The 26,311-nt window shown below is 46.2% G+C and overlaps 1 protein-coding gene and 1 pseudogene across 1 annotated transcript in view; one reads left to right on the top strand and one right to left on the bottom strand.

Annotated features, from left to right (window-relative positions):
• Positions 1–445: 445 nt before the first annotated feature.
• Positions 446–26,311, bottom strand: part of Aacs (acetoacetyl-CoA synthetase) — a 78,067-nt gene continuing 52,201 nt past the window's right edge. Inside the window, exons 13-18 of the mRNA XM_004668503.2 lie at positions 26,007–26,120; positions 25,447–25,572; positions 9,389–9,458; positions 8,709–8,767; positions 7,796–7,998; positions 446–5,935 (exon numbers count right to left, since the gene is read on the bottom strand). Of these exons, the coding sequence (XP_004668560.2) occupies positions 5,798–5,935; positions 7,796–7,998; positions 8,709–8,767; positions 9,389–9,458; positions 25,447–25,572; positions 26,007–26,120 (710 nt within the window). The 3' untranslated portion in view covers positions 446–5,797. The remainder of the gene's footprint in view (positions 5,936–7,795; positions 7,999–8,708; positions 8,768–9,388; positions 9,459–25,446; positions 25,573–26,006; positions 26,121–26,311) is intronic.
• LOC123454170 lies at positions 11,822–12,523 on the top strand (annotated as a pseudogene).

Here is a 26,311-nt window from a genome sequence, read left to right as displayed (position 1 = left end):
ACCCCCTTTTTTAAGATTCCTTCCTCTCTCTCTCTCATGGTCTCATCTCATCCCAGTCAGAATAGTACCATCAAGGAAACAAATGCTGGGAAGGATGTGAGAAAAGGGGACCTGACTCACTGCTAGTGGCGTGCAGCTACCATGGAAATCAGTTTCTCAATAAGCTGTAAGTAGGGGCTGGAGGGATAGCTTAGTGGTTAAGGCACTTGCTTGCAGAGCCTAAGGATCCAGGTTTGATTCCCCCATACCCATGTAAGCCAGATGCATAAGGTGGCACATGCATCTGGGGTTTGTGGCACCCATTCTATCTATCTGCCTCTCTCTATCTCTCGTAAATAAATAAAAAAATTTTTTAAGTAATCTAAAAGTCAAACTACCATATGATCCAATTATACTGCTTCTGGCTATATACCCAAAGGACTCTTAAGTCAACATACCACAGAGATCTGCTCATCCATATTTATTGTGACACTGTTTACAGGCATGAAATGGAACCAGCCCAGGTGTCCATCAACAAAGAGGATGTGGTCCAGACACACCAGGCACTAAGGCGAGACCCTGTCTCACAGACAACACGACATCTTTCGCTGGGGATACAGTGGTAAAGGCATTATCAGATAAACTGAGGCTGCCAACTTGGAACCCAGCCACTTCATCAGCATCTAGGAACTACTGCTTTGTGGCTGTGCCCACCAGACACCCATTCACAAAGCTGTTATCTGATGCTTACACTTAACTGGGTGGCCTGCATTTTATCTGTCACGTCAAACCCCAACTCCAGAGCACATGCTCTTTATGGCATCCTACTGCCCTTAGAGGTGCTGAAAGCTGATACACTGGCCTGTCCTGGATCCCTCTGTGCCTAAAGCCAGCCCTTTCTTCTCATTTCCCTCCCAAGAGCTCAGACATGGTGCCAGTCCCAATTCAAATAAGCCCCTGAACCCTTGCTCTGTGGTTGGGCCAAGGGCAGAAGGTGGAGGAGAGGTAATGAGAGAGCAGAGCAGGCCACAAAGTAGGCCTCACACCTGGGGGCACCCAGGAGGTGTGCCCACTAGTATGGAAAGGGGTGGTTAACATCAAAGCCAGGGCGTGTGGGCCTGTGTTTGGGTCTGCATTCTGTGTGTGCATGTGCCCAGACCAGTGTGAGGAAGCTTGAGTGCCGTATGTCTATGTCAGATAGGTCCTAGTGTGTGTCACCGCTTGGGACAAAGTATCTGTGTGCATGTAAAATAAGCATATTTGTGCATGTGAGAATCTGAATTTGAAACTGGAGTGTATATCATGGCCCTGGAGCCTGAGCCACTGGTAGCCTATGTTCGTCACCCATTGATACCTCCTAAATTGTCATTGATTTAAGGGGTTAAAATATCCATTTACCCATGGTCCACTATGTGGGGACAATGCAGGGGAGCGGAGCAGATGAGGCTTGTGTCCCATGCAGGTTCAGCTCTGTTTTCCCCTCCAAACCCTTCAGTCACAAGCAGAACTTATCTCCAAGCAGCTGCTACTGACTTCAGGCAAGGCCTGATAAAGAGAGGGCAGGCCCACTCAACATAATCTCCCCAGATTAACTCAAGGACAATTGACTGGGAACCAGCTATCCCACAAAACTCCCCCCTATGACCTCTAAGGTCAGTGGTGGGCTTAGCTCCTTCCCACACTCAAGGGGAAACACAAAATTCTGTGGGGAGGTAGAGGACAGCTGTGGAGAGGGGTGTCTTGGGGAGGAAAGAGACCCAGGAGGACAAAGCAGCGATGCTAGCCATTCCAGTGCCTGTTGCGTTTAGTTTTGTGTTGTCTGATTTTTGACGCAGGGTCTTGCTCTGTAGCCCAGAATGGCTAGGAATTCTGGATCCTCCTGAGTGTGGGGTTTGACAACTATGTGCCACCATGCCCAGTCCAGCTGGTATTCACAGCAGCCTTGAAGCCATCCCCATGGCTACAGAGCCTGAGAGAACAGTAGGGATTTGGGATCTGAAAGATCTTGTCCTGCAAAGTAGGAGCTCTGAGAGATGCCTACATGATGGTTCTTACTCCTTTCTGGGCCTGGGCTTTGTGGACAGTTATTAGGGTTCTCTGGAATAACTGCAGAAACTCTTTGGGGGAAGTGAGGCTTAGACTGCCACACCCCCACCCAGGTGGTGATTGGGAGGAAGTCTCATTTCTCATTCAAGTCATGGGACAGTGAGGATTCACAGCTGGGCACATTGGGGTGCCTACTACAGCTGTGGGGAGAGGAAAGAGAAGCAGCTTTCTTAAAAATTAATAAGCCATCCCGAGGCCAGAACATAAGAAATGCCCTTTTAAATTATTTTTCTAGCAGAGTCTCACCGTAGCCCAGGCTGGCCTTGAACTCATGGCAATTCTCCTCCCTCAGCCTCCTGAGTGCTGGGATCACAGATGCAGGAGCTACTTTGTATCTGGCTTACAGGGATGCTGGGGAATTCAACCCAGGCTGGCAGGCTCTGCAAACAAGCACCTGTAACTGCTATCTCCCTGGCTCCCACAGACAGCTTCCAAAAGCCTCACTATTCCATCCCAATTTCAAGACTGATACAAGCAAGCAAGTATAGCCCCATGAGTGCATTGTAATCCCGACCCTGCTGTCTTGGTTTACAGCTGGCAATCAGGCCCGGATATCACTGGTAAGTGGATAGTATAATTGAGCAGCTTCTAGGGACACAGTTGTTAGGTCCGATACTCTGGAACTTTCAATACTGTTCACCTTGAGCTCTGGCCTCACCTCCTTTCTTTCATTGGCTCACGCAGGGAGATCACAAGCCACATTGGGGCTGTGGAGCAAGAAAGAGTCTGCTGGCACTGCCTGACCATCCCTCTCACAGACCTGGAGCTGGCTGTGGTCAAGTTGATTTTGGTGTCCTCTTCCTGTTTTTAATTATGATTCAGATTTCATTGGCAGTAAGTATCAGAAACTACAACCCAGACTGGCTAAAGCCAGGACAAACAGTGCCATGAAAATTTCCACAGGGGACTAGTTTCAGGTGGGTCTGGATCTAGAACACCCATACCATCACCACTATTCTCCCTCCATTCTGGCCAGCTATCTTCTGCACCCAGTCTTCTCACGTGGACTCTCCTCCACCCACGCCCAGGAGACATACTCAGCCCCAGGCTTTTATCCTCAGAGAGGAGAGCCTTCCCTCAGGAGTTCGGGCCCAAGCCCTGGTGTTAAAATGTGTTGGACTGTCAGGGTCACATGTCTAATCACTTGCAGAATGCTGATTAGGCAGGCCTGAGTCCCATGAGCTTGGCTATAGAATGGCTTTGCATTGCCCTCAGTGACAGAAGTTGGGAGGCACATCTCTCAGGTGCATGCCCTTCCCAGCTTCTCTGGCCTCCCAAGGGTCTGGGCAGCCTGTGGCACCATGGGGACACAGGACAGCTGGCCAGTGGCTGCCAGGTTTTTAGAGTGCCTTTTGGAGCAAGGTTCAGACCATCTGCCACTTTTAATGAAGTTGTCCAGCTTACTTATCAAGGGGCTTTGTCACCAGGCCTTTCCCAGCTAGAGCACACAGGGTAAGCCCAAGGTTCCTCCATATGCCATGGACTTGCCAGCAGCCCCCAGAACTGACAAGAGGACCACACAGTCCTGAGCCTGACCTGAGGCAGGGTGTGGCCTGATCAAGGCTCCTGGGAGGACTTGAAGACAAGCCCAACCCAGCTGGGGGCAGTCAGCAGCTCGGCCCCTGAGCTGGACTCCTCCAGCCCTCTCGCACCCTTCAAACAGATGTGCTTTCTTGACAACAGGTGTCAGATTGGTCCTCAGAGAAATAATGGGTGCATGGCCCAGTGCAAGTGGGGTGCTTGCTGGCAGTCAGTAACGGGGACTTGCCCCAGCTATGAAGATGGGAAAGAGGCGCCAGCCAAAGCAGCAGCCACTCCAGCCCAGAAGAGGGGCAAGAACAGCTTCTACCGGAGACACCAGGAGCCCAGGCTCCCCAGCCATCTCAGACCCATTGCCAGACAGGGACACTGGGCAGCATTTCATAGACAGGCACTGGAAACTATGCTAAGTTCCCCAGTCCCAGGATCCCCTGTAGCAAGTGTAACCAGTGCCCAGTGCAGTAGGGCCCGGAGCTCTCAAAAAAAAATTCTGCCGATAGGAGGGGCAGACTCAGATGGCTTCCTGCTTGTCACCTCCCTTCCTCCTGCCTGGAATGCAGAGGGAAGGCTTACAGTCACCTAGTAAGCAAGATGACAATAGCACACAGTGGAGCACTCCTGTGTGCCGGGGACACTCGCTGTGACAGAGAGACTATACTCCCAGACAGCCTGCACTGGGTCTGTGACAAACGGTAACACAACCCAAGGAGACACAGCTGTGGCAGAGGTAGTCCAGGCTCCAGCCAGCCAGCTCTGGGCAGCAGCAAGCCCGCCATCGGGGAGGCCTGGAGTTTAACCCAGAGCAGCACACCTAGCCCAGAAAGAGATCACTGCCAAATACCAAGGCCCTGGAAACACCAACACAGTTTGGGCACAGCTGTGACTGGCACCGTGGTACAGCTGGCCTCATCCACACGTCCACAGCTGGCTTCTGCAAAGAAAGGACAAGCATGCTGCACATGTGCAAGTGTGCATGTGCACACATTTATTGCATAAAATTCTTCATAGCACTTTTCCCTTACAGATTTAAAATCCAGAAGATTTCCAAAAGGTATTTCATTGTGCTCAGTTTAAAAAAAAAAAAAAAAAAAAAAGACAGAGCCAGGTGTGGTGGTGTACTCCTTTAGTCCCACGTTAAGAGGGTCACGTTGAGTTTAAAGCCAGCCTGGGGCTACAGAGTGAGTTCGAGGTCAGCCTGAGCTAGAGTGAAACCCTGCCTAAAAAATAAAATAAAAAATAAAAAACACAAAAATGAAAATGACCACCAGGATCCTGACCAAGGCCACTCAGCGGACCAGCACCCTCCCCTCACCCCAGTGCTTCCATCTTCCAGTACTGATGACACACAACCATAACAGATGCAGCCTCAGGTACAGAGAGCAGTGAGGTCACAGCCCACAGCACTCACGGTGACCATGCTGACCTGGGCCTGTACCTAGGAGCTTGCCCAGTGACCCCAAGAGTGGCCCAGGGTGGGTGCCCAGTGCATCACACCCCGGCACCAAACTTTCCATTAATGTTACATCTGAATGACTCAAAAGCTGCTATCAAGCCCCTGAGGCAGGATGACAGCACTTGCCAACAAGGAACCCCCACTGGCTGGAGCATGACTCAGTCTCCCCCAGTGGTATTCTGCCAAGGCAGACAGTACATGTGCTATCAGCCCAGGGCTCCCAACATCCAGCTACAAAACAAAGGGCACACAGGTGCCAGGTGTACCCTGGAACCAGCAAGCTCTTAATGGGATGGGACAACAGCCCTCAGAGGAAACAGGCCAACCAGAAGACAAGAATACAGGGCAGAAAGACTTGCACCATCATAAAGTGAAACAGAATTGTAGGCTCACGAGTTTGAGGGCCACACTGCTTCTCAGGTGTGCTGTCACTGGGATGTCATTGGCCCTGCACCTGCAAGGCCATGTGTAGACCCACATGCTCAGAGCTCAGGGCCTAAATGCACCCTTCTAGTCTCCAAAGGCCAGGCCCATCCTAGCACGTGGGAGACCCAGATCCACAGCAGATGGCTCCAAAAAGGGAACGCTGCTTCAGAGTTTACGAGCACGTGGTGCCACATCCATATAGAGCAGCTGTCAGCCTCTAGGTGTTTCTTGAATGTACAGAAGTCACAGTGCACAGGCACATGTGTGGTTGAGAGGTGTGGGAGCCAGTCTGGCTCAGAAGTCCTGCAGCTCAGGAATGTTCCGGTACAGGTCCAGGGCCTCAGGGTTGGAGAATGCCCCACGATGCTCTATGGCCCTTCCAGCCATCACTTGCTTCACAGCCACCTCCACCTTCTTGCCATTGAGCGTATACTGTGAGGAAAGGCAGGGAAGAGGGATGCTGAAAAGCGTAAGGGGAGAACACACTCTTACTCATATACCTGCCCTCATCCTCATCCTGAAGGGTCAACTCAACCCAGATGCTCAAAGCAGCCATGGCTGTCACAAGCTGGTGCACAAAGCTCTAAAGCCAGTGCCACACACCCTGCACAGATCACATCCACTGCCCATCTGGCAGTGGAAAGGGGTCAGACCAACTACATGGCCCAAGCTTGTGTTAAAGATCCACACACAGGCCACATGAGCATGTAACTGTATCTCATGCCACATGGTGGACCAGCTGCTGGTCTAAGATCCAGCTGGCCCAAAGTGGGCATGCCATGTGCCTGACACTCACCCCTGCCTGGGTGAGGGGTCCACTCACCAGGACCAATCCACAACTCATCTATCCCACCCCAGCGGGTGCTCTGTGTGCAATGAAGGGTGCAGTGAAGACAGGACCTAGGCATAGGAGGCTGATGCAGGAGGACGATGAGCTCAAGGCCAGCCTGAGCTATAGTCAGACCTTGTCTCAAAACAAACAACTGGGCTGGAGAGATAGCTCAGCAGTTAAAGGTACTTATTTGCAAAGCTTGACAGCCTAAGTTCAATTCCCTAGTACCCACATGAAGCCAGATGCATTTGTTCACATGCAAGAGGCCTGACATGCCCATGCTCGCTTGCTCGCGCCTTCTCTCTAAATAATATATATATACAATTTTTTTTTAAAAACTGGTGACTTCCATCACTACACTTGGGGGACTTGGGCAAATTCCTACACCTTAGTTGTTTGCTCACATGTAAAAGAGCTGAAGGGATCAGCAAATAGGACCTTGGGGGAGTCAGCACATCAACTCTGGACACGAAGAAGTCTGCCCAGAGATTACAAACTGCCTCAACTATCTTGACAAAAAGCAGCCTGGCTGGACGTAGTGGCACACACCTTTACTCCCAGCACTCTGGAGGCAAAGATAGGAGGATTGCCATGAGTTCAAGGCCACCCTGAGACTACAGAGTGAATTCCAGGTCAGCCTGGTCTACAGTGAGACCCTACCTCGAAAAACAAAACAAAAACAAACAAACAAAAAAAAAAAGCAACAGCCTGCTGAAATGCGGCCCGGAAAAGTAGTTTGCTTCCATCACTTCAGTACAAACCCTACCTCCACCTTAAGGCCAAAAAAATCTCCCAGCCACATGCTACCCAGGACGCTCTCACATTCGCAGGGTCAGAGGTAGCCCCTGGGCCCAGAGGTGTCCCTCTCAGACTAGCAAAGTCTGCTCTTGCCGTGGAGATTTCTATTCCTTTCTTTCTTCCAAACTCACCTTAAAACTTTCCTTACAAGAGGAGACAACACCTATCCGAAAGGCCATGGGCAAGGCACAAAGCTACCAAATAGCTTCAGAAGGCCTAGCTGTCCTCTGTACAGTCTTGTTCACTGCTGCTTATATTTCAGTACACACATTTATATCATTATACTTTATTACACTATAAAGACTAGCTGGGGGGGGGGGGGGGCTGGAGAGATGACTCGGTGGTTAAGGCACTGGCCTGCAAAACCTAAAGACCCAGGTTCCTACCTCTGCCTCCTGAATGCTGGGCCAGGCACCCAGGAGAGGCCAGCCAGCCTGTAGGCTAGGCCAGGCAACCACGCCCCAGTATACTGCCTCCTCTGGCACAGCACCTCTCAGAAGTGGCTGTAAATGTCAACTGGGAGAGAGAAGCCCCTGCCAAGCAGCACAGCATCCACCTGAAGCTTGAGGAACCATCAGCGCTCAGAGCTCCAGGTAAGTAGACTCCTGAGTGATGTGCTTGTGACAGACATTTACAGAGTGGCACAGGCGGGGAGAACATACCGGGATGCCCTGGGTCTCCAGAATGAGGCTGGGCACATGGCGAGCAGACAGGCCAAGGCGGATGGCATCACGGATGCGCTTCACTAGGTCAGTCCGGAAGGCGTGCCCCGAACCCATCTTCAGAAACAGGATGACCCTCTCTTCACCATCCCTGTTGTACTGGGGGACACAAAGACTGTCTTCCACCTCCTCAAAGGCTTCCACTGTGGGGACAGAACAGGCACGGCCTCACACAGAGTCCTTGGTAGGCTGTGACATTCATAGTCACATGGCAGAAAGGGATAGATGGGACCACCTGGGGAATGCCTTGGGGCTGCACTGCCAAGGGCTAGACTCACTTAAGGACAAACCACCACACGGGAGAAAGGGGGCAGCTGTCTGAGGACTCCACAGCTGGAAAGAGGGGCCTTCACATTGCTCACCTGGAGGCACACACAGACCTAATACCACTGGGGCTCAAATCCAAGCACAGTAAGGGAGGCCACTTTGCAGGAAGGGTGGCTTTGGGATCTGGGCTGAGTCTCTGTCAGGTCGGGCAGCTTTCAGCCCATTCTCCCCACCTACCCTCTGCCCTCCGTGACCCTACTAGACAATTCTGAGCTCCACAGATGTGAACATGGGGTCCGGCAAGGCTCTGCGGCCTTCAATATTCACATCCCCACTCTATACTTGTTTCCACACCCAGAAGACAAATTCACTGAGCTGGTTGTGAGGGTGAAGCATGGTGGGAAGGCAGAGGGCAGGCGATCTTAAACCCCTTCTGAGGCTGTACTCAGTATAGCCAAAAATGTTCTGGAAGAGGATGTGTGCACCGATGCCTGATCCCATATGTTCTCTGGAATCAGAGCCTGGTACTGTGATATCAGGCTGGACATTGAGTGAGAATAACATGGAAAGAGAAATACTGACTGACCGATGTTGTAGATCTCAGAGCTGCCAAATCTCACGCCATTGGGGTTGAGCGTGCCATCGCTACAGAGACAAGGACAAATGTGAGGCTGTGAGGGAGGGAGGCACCATGGGCCCTGAGGCAAAACCTTACTTCTTGGGTCAAGGCTTCTCTACCTGTTGACCTCACCCACAGATTTACACTCAGACATCAAGGGGCGCCCTTCTGTATGTACATTCCTCCCCAATGACCCTCCCCACCTGTACGTGGGTTCCTCCCTCCTGAGGACAAAACTGGGGACAGGTACCCAGCCCAGTGACAAACCCAGGTTGTACCTTTGTTTTGGGCCTCCAACCATGACTCCCTAACCTGTTACCCACCCCTATAAGCAAGGGAGCCAAGAAGGGTGCTCAATTTCATCAGTGGCAGAAGGGACTGTGTACCCACATCTCAGACTGAGTAGCCAGAGGGCCCGATGCTGCCCTGGAGGGGACTCTGGTCAGGGGGAGAGCACACACAAAGGCCCAGAGACAGGAGAGCATGAGGACTCAGGGGAGAAAGCAGCACAGGAGGGGAGGGTCTCTGACTCCTGCACTGGAGCAGACAGGAACCCAGGGTAGGGGTCATGACTACCACAGGACATACCCCACCCCCTGAAGCCTCTAGAAGAGGTAGAAAAGAGGGGCTGCCTAATGGCCACTCACCTCCGGCCCAGCATGACAATGCCCCCAGTCTTGGGGTTGATTCTGCAGTAGTCCCCATGCGCCCAGACACCTGCAAGAAGACAAAGTGGCTCAGTCACTCTGAGGGGACAGGCTGAGAAATGTGCTTGACAGGCAGCAGAGGTGGAAATAACAAGAAGGGGACATTAGCTACAGACTTCATGAGGCCAAAAACAGGCAGTGTGGAGCTAGGAGCAGAGGGTAAGCCATATGCTCATGGCTGGGCCATCCATGAGCATCCATGGGGAAAATGTCACTCAGAACACCAGCTCACACCAATCTTACCACCAGGACAATGTAGTCAGAGAAGGCATTTAGAGAAGTGTTCTCTGCGTGGAGGGGAAAGACAAGCCCCAGAGGACAATAGTGAGGACAGTGGAAGGCGACAGGTCTGGAGCCAGGCCAGGCCAACCAGTCCAGGACCCCACCACACAGACAGCCAACCTACAGGTAAGCCTAGGAGATGTGGAGGTAGGGGAAGAGGAAACAACCAGAGACAGCCCAGAGCAGTATCCTGAACAGTCACTACAGACTCACAGGTCACACACACAATGACCATACGCACAGCTAGGTACTGTGCTGGCAACAGTCAGAAGGTGGCCATTATCCCAGGTCTACCCATGCTCTGGACATCTTGGCAGGAGGTTCATGATCATATCCAATACCCTGCAGTACAGCAATGCACTGCAAGGGACAAGCCTGTGAGTGAAGGGGCTGCTGGGCTCCTGCAAGCAAGTCTACCCCACCATCAGCCATGGAGCAAAGGAATCACACACCACCACTCTCTCTCTCTGTCCACTTTGCAAAGACTGAGCTAAACATGACCAGTTTCTGTGTCCTCTAATGGCACGTACTCAGGCACGCATGCCTTCACTGCCACTCCACACCTAAAATTAAGCTCCTACCCTGAAAGTATATAACATTGAATTCACATGTCTAAGAATAGTGCAGATAATTAGAAAACCCAAGCAGGGACAGAGAGATAGCTTAGCAGATAAGGCACCTGTCTGCCAAGGCTAAGGACTCAGGTTTGATTCTCCAGGTCGCAAATGATCCAAAGGCAAGGCACATGGTGGCACATACATCTGGCATTTGTTTGCAGTGGCTAGAGGCCCTGGCATGATCATTCTCTTTCCCTCTCTCTCTCCAGTGGCTAGAGCCCCTGGCATACCCATTCTCCCTCCCTCCTCCCTCCCTTCTCTGCCTCTTTGTCTATCATTCTCAAATAAATAAACAAATGAAAAACTATAAATTCATCAGAAATGGTCTCAAGTGAGACTGTTTTAGATTAAATGCCTGAAAAAAAATTCAAAAGAATAACTATCTATGTTCAAAGAAATCAAACAAGAAAACAAACTCCTAAAGGAATCCCAAAAGAACACAAGAAATCAACTTAATGAAATAAGGAGGTCAATATAAGTCATGAATAAGGAAATAGAAATAATGAAGAAATAGTAGAAATACAAAACAGAGTAAGTCAAATAGAAAACTCCGTAGACAGTCTCACCAGTAGGATGCAACAAGGAGAGAACAGAATATCTAAACTAAAACACAAAGTGGCAGATCTAGTACAGTCCAAGAAACTAATAGGAAGATATGAATGGGAATTTCAAGACATTCAGGACACTGTGAAAAGATCAAACGTAAGAATTCAGGGTATAGTAGAAGAAAAATTTCACTCCAAAGGCATAGTAGTTATTTTCAACAAAATCATAGAAGAAAATTTCCCACAAATATGGAAAAAGAGATACCAAGATATAGGAAGCCTTTAGAATACCAAACAGACAAAACCAGGAAAGAACCTCTCCTCACCATATTATAATTAAATTACCAAACAGAAAAACCAAAGAAAATATTCTGAAAGCATTTAGAGAGAAACATCAAGTCACATATAAGGGCATGCCCATCAGGAAAGCAGCAGATTACTTAACACAAACTTTTTTTTTTGGGGGGGGGGGTTTCAAGGTAGGGTCTTGCTCTACCTCAGGCTGACCTGGAATTCACTATGTAGTTTCAGGGTGGCCATAAACTCATGGAAATCCTACCTCTGCCTCCCAAGTGCTGGAATTAAAGGTATGTGCCACCACGCCTGGCTTAACACAAACTTTAAAAGCCATAAGGGCTTGGAATGATGTATTCCAAGTTCTTAAGTTCAACAACTGTCAACTAAGATTATTATATCCAGCAAAGCTATCCACCCAAATTTATGGAGAAATAAGGATATTTCACAACAAAAACAAGGTAAAGGAATATATGACCATTATAAATGAGCTCTACATAAAATATTTGAAGAGTTCCACCATGCTGATGAGAAAGAAAAGCACACATGAGCTAATAGGAAAAAATAAACCGAACTCAAATAATAGTTAAGACTGTAGTAGATGCCTCCAGGGCAGGCAGGACCCTGAACTCAAGATGGCAGTACCCAGTAAAACAGCCAAGGCAGACCATAGTGAGAGAGATAGTAGGCATTTTGGATCTTGTTGGCTGGACAGACAGCTGGAAGCGCTGGGGAGTGCACCAAGCTGTGTAAGGCACCTACATCCTTGGTGTCTTACAAGAGGAAATAGAGGAAGAAAAACTGGACACTCTGCATGGTATCCTCTCTGCTTTCCTGGAAGAAGATTCCCTCCTTGATATCTGCAAGGAGATTGTAGAACGATGGTCTGAAACACAGAATGTTGTCACCAAGGTGAAAAGAAAAAAAGGAAGATGAGGTACAGACCATTGCTACCCTAATTGAGAAACAGGCCTACATTGTTGTGAAGCCCAGGATGGTGTCAGAAGAAGGGAAACAGAAAAGCCGCCCTGCTGGCCCAGTATGCTGACGCAACAGGTAGGGGACGAAGCAGAAGAAAATGGTGACTAAGGTGCCTTGGCGATGAACAGTGGTTCTAACAAATCCATACTCAGAAAGACCAACATGGAAGATGTTCTCAATGCTCAGAAACTGGAACAAGACTCTCGGCATGAGAACCAAAGGAAGAAGGAGCAAGACAAGCTGCAGAGAGAGACGAACTAGGCAAGCAGGAGTGCAAGAAAAAGAAAAGGACACAGAGAGGGGAAAGGAAACAACAGAACTGGCCCTCCCTTTGCCTTTACCCGCAGACAGACTGAGTGTACATGTGTTTAAGAGAAAGGGGAGACCATTACATTTTCCAAATTTCCCAAGGCATTTGTCCTTTTGTTTACATAGTCAAAAGGAAAATTGCATTTTGAACTATAAGTGTGCCATGTTTTGGTGATGTGGGCAATCAACTATAGTTAGTGTCTTTACCAAAGATCTTAAATAGGAGAAATCTTAATTTTTTAATATTGAGGTTCTGTGTTTCTTTTATCTTTGTACTTTTTAAAGGTTTTCCTTATTTTTTATTTAAAAAAAAACTAAAAAGTTACAGTTTTCATACTGGAGAAAGCATGATTATTCATTCCTTTTATGATAAAAAAATAAGTGGAATTGTAAATTGATTTGGAGGCAATATGTGCCCCTATATCTAATAATTTGTTTTTTGTTTTTTGAGACAGGATCTCATTCTATAGTCCAGGCTGGCCTTGAACTCATGAAAGTTCTCCTGCCTCATGTTCCTCAGTGCTGAGATTACAAATATCAGTAACTATGCATGGCTGTAGTAGCAGTTTATGGCTGAAATGGCTGTTAAGGAGCCCTGCCTGGATCCAGGTTTTATGACTTATGACAGCAAATTAGTAAAGTGGGAAGAAATTAACTGAGGGTGTTATATAGATATCTCTCTCTCTCTCTCTCTCTCCATATATGTGTGTGTGTGTGTGTGTATGTGTGTGTGTGTGTATATATATATATATATATATATATATATATATATGTACGTATGTATGTGTGTATGTGTATGTGTATGTGTATGTGTATGTATATGTATATGTATATGTATATGTATATGTATATGTATATGTATATGTATATGTATATGTATATGTATATGTATATATATAAAGTTGCAACCTCAGACTTCCAGGTAAGCTGGCGGTATACTAGCCACACCAAAAACAGCCTAGGGAGGGAAATAACAGAAACATAGCAAAATATACTCTTCTACTGAAAAGTGAAGGTGTACAAGCTATTATCAACCACAGCAGACAAGCAGGACAGACCAAGATCTTCCAGAAAGGAGGGAAACAGCCAAAATCCCATTGAGGTGTCAGCAGTCCCAATCTGTGTGACCACGTGGCCAGCAGTGCAGAGCAACAGGAGCAAAAACACGGTGAGGGAATTTTCCACTCACATCAGCCTCCTCCCAAAGGCAAGAAACCTGAAAAGGAAGACAGCAGAACAGCTGCTGAAGGAGAATACAAGGAGGGACTAGCTGAGAAGCTCTGGTACAGCTTCTCATCCTCCATCCATCACGGTCATGAATGTCCAGAGAACTCATTCACCCCTCGCTGCCCAGGACTGGCATCGAGAGAGATCAAGGTGAGCACACAGCATTACTGAGATTGGAAGCCATCCCAAAAGATAACAGGGCCTACTTATACCAAGCCAGATACATAGGCCTACACTGGAAGTGCTAATCTCTTTCCATGTCAGGAAGATTATGTATTACATTTGAATTATATATTCTTAATTGGCTTTACCCTTATCATATAAGCTGTATTTTGTATATTATTGCCTTTGACATTTCTTGATTTTTAAAGCTTTTGTCTTTCTTCAGTCATTACTAGGGACAGGAACTGACTGGCCTCAGGCTGACTTGGAACTCATTTTAGACTAGAAATCTCCTCCTAGTTGCTAGGATTACTAACAAAAGACACCCTTAAGGGGCTGGAGGGATGGCTTAGCAGTTAAGGCATTTGGCTGCAAAGCCAAAGGACCTGGGTTCAATTCCCCAGGATCCAAGGTAGCCAGATACCCAAGGAAGCACATGCATCTGGATGGAGTTCATTTGCAGTGGCTGGAGGCCCTGGCACACCCATTCTCTCTCTTTCCCTGTCAAATAAATAAATAATAAAATACTTTTTTAAAAAAAGATACCCTTAGGGACTTTGGCTTTACTAGATTTTCTGCTTAGTTTAATTCCCATGCTTGTATAAATATTCTGTGCTGATTTTGACTGAATGTCTACATTGTTCAGTTGAATTTTAGAATCTGCCAGTAATTTGCTTTACCCAGTCTACTACTGCAGGAAAATGGAACAATGAAGGACAGTTCTACTGTTTTCCTTGGAGTATAAGAGCTACACCAGGCACTCCCACATGAAGATACATAAAGTCAGATTTACATGGCTAAGAACACTGCAAATAATTGGAAAACCCAAGCATCAAATTAACTCAAGATGCAAAAATCTCTACAATATAATACATAAAAAAGTCAAGAAAAAACTATAAATTGATCAGAAATGACCTCATGTGAGACCTTTAGATGTAATTTCTGATGAAGAACTCAAAAACAAAATGATTATACCTATGTTCAAAGAAATTGAAGAAGAAATCACAGGAATCAAAGAAGAAAAACTCCTGAAGAAGAACACAGGAAACCAACTTAAATAAGGAGATCATTACAAAACATGAGTAAGGAAATAATAAAAAAAATACCAATCAGAAATAGTAGAAATGAAAAACACAGTAAGTCAAATAAAAACTCTGTAGAAAGTCTCACCAGTAGAAAAGAGAACAAAATATCTAAACAAGAAGACCAGGTGGCAGATCTAATACAGTCCAACAAAGAGAAAGACTAATAGGAAGGCATGAATGGGAATTTTAAGACATTCAGGACACTATGAAGAGATCAAACATAAGAATTCATGACATAGTAGAAGGAGCAGAATTTCACTTCAAAGGCAACAGGTATTTATCAAATTCAGAAAACTTCCACCAAGGAGGGAAAGTGATGCAAATACAGATACAGGAAGCCTAGAGAACACCAAACAGACAAAATCAGGAAACAACCTCTCACTACAAAACACACAAACCAAAGAAAATATATTGAAAGCAGTTAGACAGAAAAATCGAGCCACATACAAACACAAGCCCATCAGGATAACAGTAGATTACTCAACACAAACTTTAAAAGCCAGAAGGACTTGGAATGATGTATTCTAAGTTCTGAAATATAAAAACTGACAACCAAGATTATTTTATCCTGCAAAGCTGTCCATTCAAATTGATGGAGAAATAAGGACATTCCACAACAAAGCAGGCTAAAGGAATATTTGAAGACAAAGCCAGCTCTATAGAAAATACTTGAAAGTATCCTACATGCTGAAGAGTCAGAAATGTGCAAACATAAGGAACCTGGAAAAAAAGAAACAAACCATCCACAAATTATAGTTAATATAAGAGAGCAAAGGTACAACTGGAAGAACTACAAAACAAGAACAAAAGCAAAAATAAATACACACCTTTAAACAATAGCTATTAATATCAATGACCTCAATACCCCAGCCAAAAGACAAACGTTCGCAAACTGGGTTAAAAAGCAATATCCTTCAATTTGTTGCCTCCAAGAAACAAAAAATGGATACCAACTTAGGGTGAAAGGTTGGAATATGGTGTTTCAAGAAAGTGGGCTAGAAAACAAGCACATGCCGCTATCCTGATATCAGACAAGGTAGACTTCGACCCAACCTTAGTTAGGAAAGATGGTCACTTTATATTGATTAAAGGCACAGTCCAACAAGAAGACATTATAATACTAAACATATATGTACCTAACATGGGGGCTCCCAATTTCATCTAACAAACATTATTAGAACTAACGTCACAGATAACACCAAACACAGTTGTAGTGAGTGACTACAACACCCCACTCTCATCAATTAACAGGTCATCTTGGCAAATAGTGAATAGATGCATCTGAATTAAATTAGGTCATAGAATAAATAGACCTAACAGTTATCTACAGAACATTTCACCCAAATGCTACAGAATACACATTCTTTTCAGCAGCACATGGAACATTCTCTAAAATAGACCATATATTAGAACACAAAGCAAATCTTTTCTTGGTTTTTCAAGGTAGGTGACCTTGAACTCATGGCGCATAGTGAATTCCAGGTCAGCCTGGGCTAGAGTGCGACCCTATCCTGAAAAACCAAAAAAAATGGCATGCGTCTAACAAAGCAAATCTTAATAAATACACAAAAATTGTAATAACTCCTTACAATCTATCTGATCACAATGGGAAACTAAACAATACACTACTAAATGATGAATGGGTCAATAAAGAATTCAAGAAAGAAATCAAAAAATTCATAGACTCAAATGATAATGAGAACACAACATACCAAACCTTTGACACAATGAAGGCAATCCTAAGAGGGAGATTTACAGCTTTAGGTATCTATATAAAGAAATAAGAGCCAGCCCAAATGAACCAACAGGTGCAATAGTGGTATGCCCTCCAATTGGACTGGAGGCCCGCTCCATGGGGGAAACATATCCCTAATACTGAAAACCTAAAACAGGGGTAGTCATGAGCCCTAGGGGTGTAACATCTGCTGATGTCTGGAAAAATGTATATACTATGCTTATCAAACTGCCCAGTAAGCACTTCTCTTAATATTCATACCCTTATATTAATGCAACTCTCACTTTGGGTAGAGAAACTTCTCTTTTCAGATGGCAGTGACTTTGGGATGACTCAGAAGGTATCATAGTGCTGGAAAGAAGTGGCTGGAGTACTGAGTAACATCTTGATCACACCTTCCAAGGCTCAGGGTCTAATGCAGAAGAGGTGGCGGAAAGAATGTAAGAATCAAAGAAAGAGTAGGACTCCTTAAAACATGCTCCCTCCAGACATAAAATGGCCTGGATATCCATGACCTCATAGTGTCTGACACTACCTACACAAGACCATCATAAGAGGAGGAAAAGATCATGACATCAGAATAAGAGAGACTGATTGAGATGGGGAGGGGATATGATAGCGAATGGAATTTCAAAGGGGAAAGTGGGGAGTGGGGAGGGAAGGTATTACCATGGGATACTTTTTATAATCATGGAAAATGTTAATAAAAATTGAGAAAAAAAAAAGAAAAGAAATAAGAGAGGTTGGCCAGGGAGGTCCCTGATGCCCGCAAACCATTATAGGCCATTGTGAGGCTCTTGGTTTCCCACCAGGAATAGATGGTAAGACCCTATTGCTGAAGATTCCACATACTTGGGCTACAAGGTCAGTGAGAAACCCTGCTGGAGCTGAGCTCAAAACCTCCTCCATGTAGACCCAGCTGAAAGAAAGCTGGAAAAAGCTATGCTGCATGCAATTCCAAGGGAAAGAAAGAAATCACCAGTGAAGATACTCAACAGTGGACACTGAAAGCCCTTATATTTGGCCAGCCAGATCAAATGAACCAACGGGCACAATAGGGGCATGTCTGTTATGGGGGAAACCAACCGCTCTCTAATTGGACTAGAGTCACACTCTATGGGAGGGAATACGTCCCTGATACTGAAAACCTACAACAGGAGTAGCCATGAGCCCTAGGGGCATAACGTCTGCTGCTGCCTGGCTAAAAGTATTTACTATTCTCACCAAACTGCCCAGTAAGCACTTCTCTTAATGTTCATACCAATATATTAATGCTACTCTCACTTTAGGTAGAGAAGCTTCACTTTTCAGATAGCAGTGACCATGGGATGACTCAGAAGGCACCATGGTGCTGAGAAGAAGTGACAGAAGAGTGCTCAACACAGAAATATCTCTCTATCACATATTCCAAGACTCAGGGTCCATTGCAGAAGTGGTGGCAGAAAGAATGTAAGAGCCAGGACTGGAGAGATGGCTTAGCAGTTAAGGCACTTTCCTGCAAAGCCAAGGGACTGAGGTTCCATTCCCCAGGACCCACATAAGCGAGATGCACAAGATGGCGCATATGTCTGGAGTTCGTTAACAGTGGCTTGAGGCCCTGGAGCACCCATTCTTTCACTCCTTTTGTCTGACTGTTTCTCTCAAATAAATAAATAAAAAGAAAAAAATATTTAAAAAGAAAAAAAAAAGAATATAAGAGCCAAAGAAAGGGTAGGGACTCCTTATATGCACTCCTCCAGACACAAAATGGCCTGGATATCCATGACCTCACAGTGCCTGACACTACCTACACAAGGGTGGGGAAGAGTTAATCAAAATTCAAGATGTTATAAATAAGCCACATGGAAACCTACTTTTTTAGACAATGGCACATCCAGAAACCACAGATTATTACTAGAAAATTTTCCGTGCCAGGGATGGGATACCTTCAAGTGAGTTGCTGACCTGGGATGTCCCTGATGCCTCCAAAACACTATAGCCATTGCCACAGCTCTTGGTTTCCCACCAGAAATAGATGATAAGAGCCTACTGCAGAAGATACCACATGCTTGTGCTACAGGTCACTGAGAAAAAAACTTGGAGCTGAGTTGAAAACATCCTCCCTGTACACCAGCTAACAGAAAGCTGGAAAAAGCTACACTCTATACAACCCTGTGAGAGAGAAAAGTCATCAGTGGAGATAAACAACAGAGGATATTAAAGCCTTAAGTTTGAACAGTCAGGCCAAATGACCCAACGTGTACAATAGTGGCATGTGTTATGCTGGAAACCAATAGTTCTCTAATTGGATTAAAGGCCTGCTCCATAGGAGGGAATACATGCCTAGTACTGAAAACATAATCAAACGGTTACAGCAGGGGCAGTCATGAACCCTAGGGGAGTAATGCCTGCTGTTGTGTGGCTAAATGCATATATTGAGCTGGGGAGATGGCTTAACAGTTAAGCCACTTGCCTGTGAAGCCAAAGGACCCAGGTTTGCTTCCCCAGGACCCACATAAGACAAATGCACAAGGTGGCACATGCATCTGTAGTTTGATTGCAGTGGCTGGAGGCCCTGACACATCATGCCCATTCTCTTTCTCTCTCTCAAATAAATAAATATAAATAAAATTTTAAAATCATCTGAGTTTTTAAAATAAATAAATAAATGCATATATTATGTTCAGCAAACTGCCTACAAGCACTTTTCTTAGCATTCATACCCATATATTAATGCTACTTTCACTTCTGATTAGAGAAACTTCTCTTTTCAGAAGGCAGTGACCACTGGAATGACTCAAAAGGCACCATAGTGCTGAGAAGTGATGGTGGAATGTTCAGCACTGAAACATCTGTTATCACACCTTCAAAGGCTCAGGGTATATTGGTGTGGTGGTTTGATTCAGGTGTCCCCCATAAACTTAGGTGATGTGAATGCTAGCTCCCCAGCTGATGGATATTTGGGGATTAATGCCTCCTGGAGGGAGTGTATTGTTGGGGACGGGCTTATGGGTTTCATAGTCAGTTTCCCCATGCCAGTGTCTGGCACACACTCCTGTTGCTGTGGTCCACCTTATGTTGGGTAGGGGATGATGTCCACCCTCTGCTCATGCCATCGTTTTCCCCTGCCATCGTGGAGCTTCCCCCCAAGCCTGTAAGCCAAAATAAATCTCTTTTTCCCAGAAGCTGCTCTTGGTTGGGTGATTTCTACCAGCAATGCGAACCGGACTGCAACAATTGGTGAAGAGTTGGCAAAAAGAATGTAAGAAGCCGGGCATGGTGGTGCATACATTTAATCCCAGCACTCAGGAGGCAGAGGTAGGAGGATTGTCATGAGTTTAAGGCCAGCCTGAGACTACATAGTGAATTCCAGGTCAGCCTGGGCTACAGCGAACCCTACCTCGAAAAACAAAACAAAAGAATGTAAGAGCCAAAGGAAGGATAGGACTGCTTACAACGCAATCCTCCAGACACAAATGGCTTGGATATCCATGACCTCATAGTGCCTGGTACTACATATACAAGACCATCATAATACGAGAGATTAATTGAGAGGGGAAAGGGATATGACATAGGGTGAATTTGTGAAGGGGAAAGCAGGGGATGGCAGGGAATTATCATGTATTATTGTCTATAATTAAGGAAGCTGTCAATAAAGAAAAGTTTTAAAAAACTGTGGGGCATGATAGCACACACCTTTTATTAACCCCAGCACTCAAGAGACAAAGTAGGAGGAGCCCCTTGGGTTCCATATCAGCCTGGGCAAGGCCCTATCCCAAAAAATCAAAATAACCTGGGAAGCAGAGGTAGAAAGATCACCATGAGTTCAAGGCTACCCTGAGCTAGAGCAAAACCCTACCTCAAGAAAACAAACAAAAAAATCTAAATTAATGAATTAATTAATTAAAATAAAATAAACATCTTCTTGGCTTCAGACAGCCAGTGTGTACAGAAGTGCTTTCTGCAGGTCCTGAGGCAACCTAGACCACAGTGCAACATGGTCTGTCTGGCCCACGCACCTTGGACCCATTTGGGAACTTTTATGCCTGGACCAGCTGCAGCCTGGTGTGTGTGGGGTCAGGTCTTCCCTGATGGAAACTTGTAGGTTTTCTGGGCTGTTGGCAGTACTGTTCCCTGGTTACTAAAGCCCTAAAAATGCAGAGAAAAAATAAAGACATCAGTCCCCTGATGTCTGACAATATGCCCCAAGACACTTCTACCACTTGCAAAGAACAGCCGGTCCCTGACTCAATAAGTAATTTCTGGCCAACTTTTCATGCCCGCACACAGCCTGTTTGCACCACCACCTGGCATCCTGTTTTAGGGTCTGATGCCCACTTGCAGAAAAGAAGATTCAAAAAGTATTTGTGCTGGGTGTGGTGGCACACGCCTTTAGTCCCAGTACTCAGGAGGCAGAATTAGGAGGATCACCATGAGTTTTAGGCCACCCTGAGACTACAGAGTGAATTCCAGGTCAGCCTGGGCTAAAGCGAGACCCTACCTCAGAACACAAAAGAATCTGCACAGTGACTGAGGAGACAGCCTAAGGTCATCTTCTATTGAGCTTCCAGTACAACTCATCACCTAGCTTCTGCACATCCATTCACCTCCCAGCTGCCCTCAGACAACCTGAGCAAGTCACCTGTAGGCTGGTCATCTCACAACACACAACAAACTCAGCTCTGAGTCTCCTGGTAACCACAGCTGGAGAGATGGCTCAGTGGTTAAAGGTGCTTGCTTGCAAAGCCTGACAACCCAGGTTTGATTCCCAATACCCATGTAGATCCAGATGCATGTAGTGGTGCATGCATCTGGAGTTCTCTTGCAGTGACAAGGCAAGGCCCTGGCACAACCATTATTCTCTCTCTCTTTTCCTCTCTCCATCTTTCTCTCAAATAAATGTTTTATTTTTTTTTTTTAATTAAAAGTAGGACTGAAACAAGGTGGTGCATACATCTAGAGTTCATTTGCTGAGCCGGGCGTGGTGGCACACACCTTTAATCCCAGCACTTGGAAGGCAGAGGTAGGATCGCCATGAGTTCGAGGCCACCCTGAGACTACATAGTGAATTCCAGGTCAGCCTGGACTAGAGTGAGACCCTACCTCAAAAACAACAACAAAAAAAAAAAAGCTAGAGTTCATTTGCAGTGGCAAAAGGCCCTGACCCACCCATTCTCTCTCTCTCTCTCAAATACATAAAAAGAAAATATTTAAAAATACGGGGCTGGAGAGATGGCTTAATGGTTAAGGCGCTCGCCTGTGAAGCCTAAGAACCCATGTTCAATCTCTCTCCATATCCCACATAAGCCAGACATAAAAAGGTGAGGCAAAGCTATATATCTGATAGAGGATTAATATCTAGGATATACAAAGAACTCAAAAAGTTAAATAATAAGGAATCAAACAAGCCAATCAAAAAATGGGCTATGGAGCTAAATAGAGAGTTCTCAAAGGAAGAAATACGAATGGCATATAAGCATCTAAAAAAATGTTCTACGTCACTAGTCATCAGGGAAATGCAGATTAAAACTACATTGAGATTCCATCTCACTCCTGTCAGATTGGCCACCATCATGAAAACAAATGATAAATGTTGGCGGGGATGTGGAAAAAAAGGAACCCTTCTGCACTGCTGGTGGGAATGCAATCTGGTCCAGCCATTGTGGAAAACAGTGTGGCGGTTCCTAAAACAGCTAGAGATTGATCTACCATATGACCCAGCTATAGCACTCCTAGGCATATATCCAAAGGACTCATCTCATTTCCTTAGAAGTACATGCTCAACCATGTTTATTGCTGCTCAATTTATAATAGCTGGGAAATGGAACCAGCCTAGATGTCCCTCAACAGATGAGTGGATAATGAAGATGTGGTACATTTATACAATGGAGTTCTACTCAGCGGTAAAGAAAAATGAAGTTATGAAATTTGCAGAAAAATGGATGGACCTGGAAAGTATTATACTAAGTCAGGTAACCCAGGCCCAGAAAGCCAAGCGCCACATGTTCTCTCTCATATGTGGATCCTAGCTACAGATGACTGGGCTTCTGTGTGAGAATGAAAATACTTAGTAGCAGAGGCCAGTAAGTTGAAAAGGAGACATAAAGGGTGGAGAAAGGAAGGGAGGAGGATACTTAATAGGTTGATATTGTATATATGTAATTACAATGATTGTAATGGGGAGGTAATATGATGGAGAATGGAATTTCAAATGGGAAAGTGTGGGGGTGGGGAGGGAGGGAATTACCATGGGATATATTTTATAATCATGGAAAATGTTAATAAAAATTAAAAAAAAGAAAGAAAGAAAGAAAGGTGAGGCAAGCACAAGGTCACACATGCGCACTAGGTGGCACAAGTGTCTGGAGCTCAATTGTGGTGGCTGAAGCCCTAGCGTTCTAATTGTGTCTCTCTCACTCTCTCTTAAAAAAAAAAATAGGGCTGGAGAGATGACTCAGCAACTAAGGAGCTTGCCTGCAAAGCCTGACAACCTGGGTTTGAGGCCCCAGTACCCAAGTAAAGCCAGATGCACAAAGTGGCACATGCACCTAGAGTTTGTTTGCAGCAGCTGAAAGCCCTGGTATGCCCATTCTCTCTGTCTCTCCTCTCTCTCTCCCTGCTTGCAAATAAATAAGTATTTAAATTAAGAATAAATCAAATAAAAATAAATTTTAAAATGAAAATGCAACTGGTCAGAGCATTTATTTTATTGTTTTTGTTTATTCAAGGTAGCCTAGGCTGACCTAGAACTCACTCAGTAGTCCCAGAGTGGCCTCCAACTCACAGTGATAGTCCTACCTCCATTTTCCAAAGTGCTAGGATTAAAGGCGTGCACCACCATGCCTGCTCTGTTGTTGGTTTTTTGTTTTGTTTTGTTTTGTTTTGTTTTTGATTTTCAAGGTAGAGTCTCACTCTAGTCCAGGCTGACCTGGAATTCACTATGTAGTCTCAAGGTGGCCTTGAACTCACAGTGATCCTCCTGCCTCTGCCTCCCAAGTGCTGGAATTAAAGGTGTGCACCACCACGCCTAGCTTGTTGTTAGGTTTTTTTTGTTGTTGTTGTTGCTGTTTGAATCAGAGTCTCACACTAGCCCAGGCTGACATAGTGCTTTGACTGAAGGAGTGCACCACCACACTCGGCTTTTTTTTTCTTTATTATCCATTTGCATGCATGTGTGTATGCCAGGGTCTCTCGTCTGGCTTTATGTAGGTGGCTGGGGAACTGAACCCTGGACAGGAGGTGGGCTTTGCAAGCAAGCACCTTTAACAGCTCAGCATCTTCCCAGGCCCACAAAATCTTTTTCCCTAAGAAGGAATGTAACAGATTCAAAAGGAAAGATTAGCCGGGTGGTGCCAGCACACACTTTTAATCCCAGCACTGGGGAGGCAGAGGTAGGAGGATCACCATGAGGTTGAGGCCACCCTGAGACTACATGGTGAATTCCAAGTCAACCTGAACTAGAGTGAGACCCTTCCTCAAAGCCCCCCCAAAAGAAAGATAGAAAGAAAGATTTATTCTGAAATTCATCCTAAGAGATATTTTTCACAAATGTGACCAAAAAAAAAAAAAGACAGAAAAGGGTTTCAAAGAGCAATGCTGCTGAAGATGCATTTCTCAGACAATATTCAAATAAGGTCTGTTTCTGATGCTAGAGCAGGGTCCCTATGCTCTTATTGAGAAATAGTGTTTCTCTGCTGTTTCACATTGGGCTACTGCATAGTGACACTGTGGCAAGAGTCAAGGTGAAGTTTAGGCACAGCAGGTATTCAGGAGAGCCTCAGCATGGGGTGATAAAGAACTAAGGTATGGCAGGCACTGCACAGGGAGCAACAAACTTCACCAGTGACTGCAAACATACAAGGCAACACGCAAACATCCAGCCACAGCCACAACTTTAAGGAGCCCTTGCACATTCCGATTCTACCCATGTGCTTTATGCAAAGCCAAGTGGCTGAGTGGACCTGTGTAGCATGCGGAGGCTAGTGCACACTCATCACCACAGCCCTGGCACAGAAGGGGTGCTTAGTTAGACTGCTAAGTCCAAGGGGAGGAGCCAGGCCCTCAGAGAAGAGTTTCCCCTGCTGCGGCCCAGCAACCACATGAGATGACTGGTGGGTGTCAGTGTGAGGATGGTGCTCTGGCCACAAACCACCCCATTCAGGAGCACCACCCCTCACTGTGCCCCACTTCATTGTTACTTCCTCCTGGGCAGGCAGACCCTGATATGACAGCAACGGCCTTTAACATCCCAGATAGCACTGGGACCAGGAGGCTCTGGATATGGAAGTGGGTGAGGGCCAACTGAACCCAGGTTATAGAATCGCCCAATGGCTTCCAGATGACAGTACAAAATATTGACCATTTGGCTAGAAGGATGGCTCAAGCAGCTGAATGCACTTGCTTGCAATGTTTGACGGCTTGGGTCCAACTCCCTGACACCCAAATAAAGCCACACAATGTGACACAGGTGTCTGGAGTTAATTTGCACCAGCAGGAGGCCCCAGTGCACCTATATTCTCTTTCTCCCTCCCTCTCTCCTATATTAAGAAATCAGGGGAGGCAGTGGTTTGGAGAATCACTATGAGTTCAAGGCCAGCCTGAGACTACATAGTGAATTCCAGGTCAAGCTGGGCTAGAGTGAGACCCTACCTCAAAAAAAAAAAAAAAAAAAAAAAAACACTAGTTGGCAGCAGCAGGTCTCTGAGTTACGGTGAGCAGCTGGGCCAGCCAAGAACTAGGGACCAGCCAGGCAGGGTATAGTGCTGGCCTGGCTCTGACTTACCTGGGAATTTGGAGAAATAGGCCTTCCTATACTTGCTGCCATTCTCATCATTCCAGAAATGTGTGGGTTGGCAGGGGATGGGCTTAGTACACACCAGCTCGCCACTCTCTCCCCAGACGGCCTTTCCTGGCATGGAAGAGGAAGAGGAGGGTGAGCATGGCACCCTCTCTTCCTTAAGCTGCCATGTAGGATGCAAGAGTGACAAATTTCACAGGTAGGCAACCCACATCTGCATATGTACCATAGGCTTCTCCCCAGGCAGACCCCTTCTTGCCACCCCAGTTGCCTGAGGGTCCTGTTCAATCATTCCCCTTGCTAGGAAAGCCAGGAGCTGCCTGAGCACCACAGTCACCCACCCAGCTCCCACGGACATTCCTGCTTCAGGAACTCGGGACAAGGAGCCCATGGGAGACCAGGCAGGGAGAAAGGATGTTGTTTTGTAAGTGACAGAGGCGGCCCCTCAGCCAGAGATTGCAAGTCATCACAAGCAAGGGACACTTCCATGAGCTTCCCTGGGCCCCTCACTCCTCACAGCCAGGATCACTCAGGGAAGCCAGCACCTTCTTCATTCCAGGCCTCCACAGCCATGGCCAGGTTCCGTGCCTGAATCTCCCCCTTGTACACAGGGATGGATGTGTTCTGGCCCATGAAGCAAGAGATGATGTCAGTGCCACCTGGAAGCAATAGCAGAGAGGCAACTTTCAGGGACAGGAGTGAGTGTGGCCTATCCCATGGGTACACAGATGGCAGGGACTTCTTCTCAGGGAGAGGCCCGCAGAGACCCATCCCTGCTGTCTGACTGGCACCTCCAGTGATCACACTGAAGCCAGGATTTGAGTGGGGAAACGGGAGCACTGCTGACTGA

The sequence above is a fragment of the Jaculus jaculus genome, chromosome 13 (genome assembly GCF_020740685.1).
Source record: "Jaculus jaculus isolate mJacJac1 chromosome 13, mJacJac1.mat.Y.cur, whole genome shotgun sequence".
Classification (NCBI taxonomy): Eukaryota; Metazoa; Chordata; class Mammalia; order Rodentia; family Dipodidae; genus Jaculus; species Jaculus jaculus.
The sequence above is the reverse complement of the archived record's forward strand: the minus strand, read 5'-3'. Positions and strand labels throughout refer to the sequence as shown.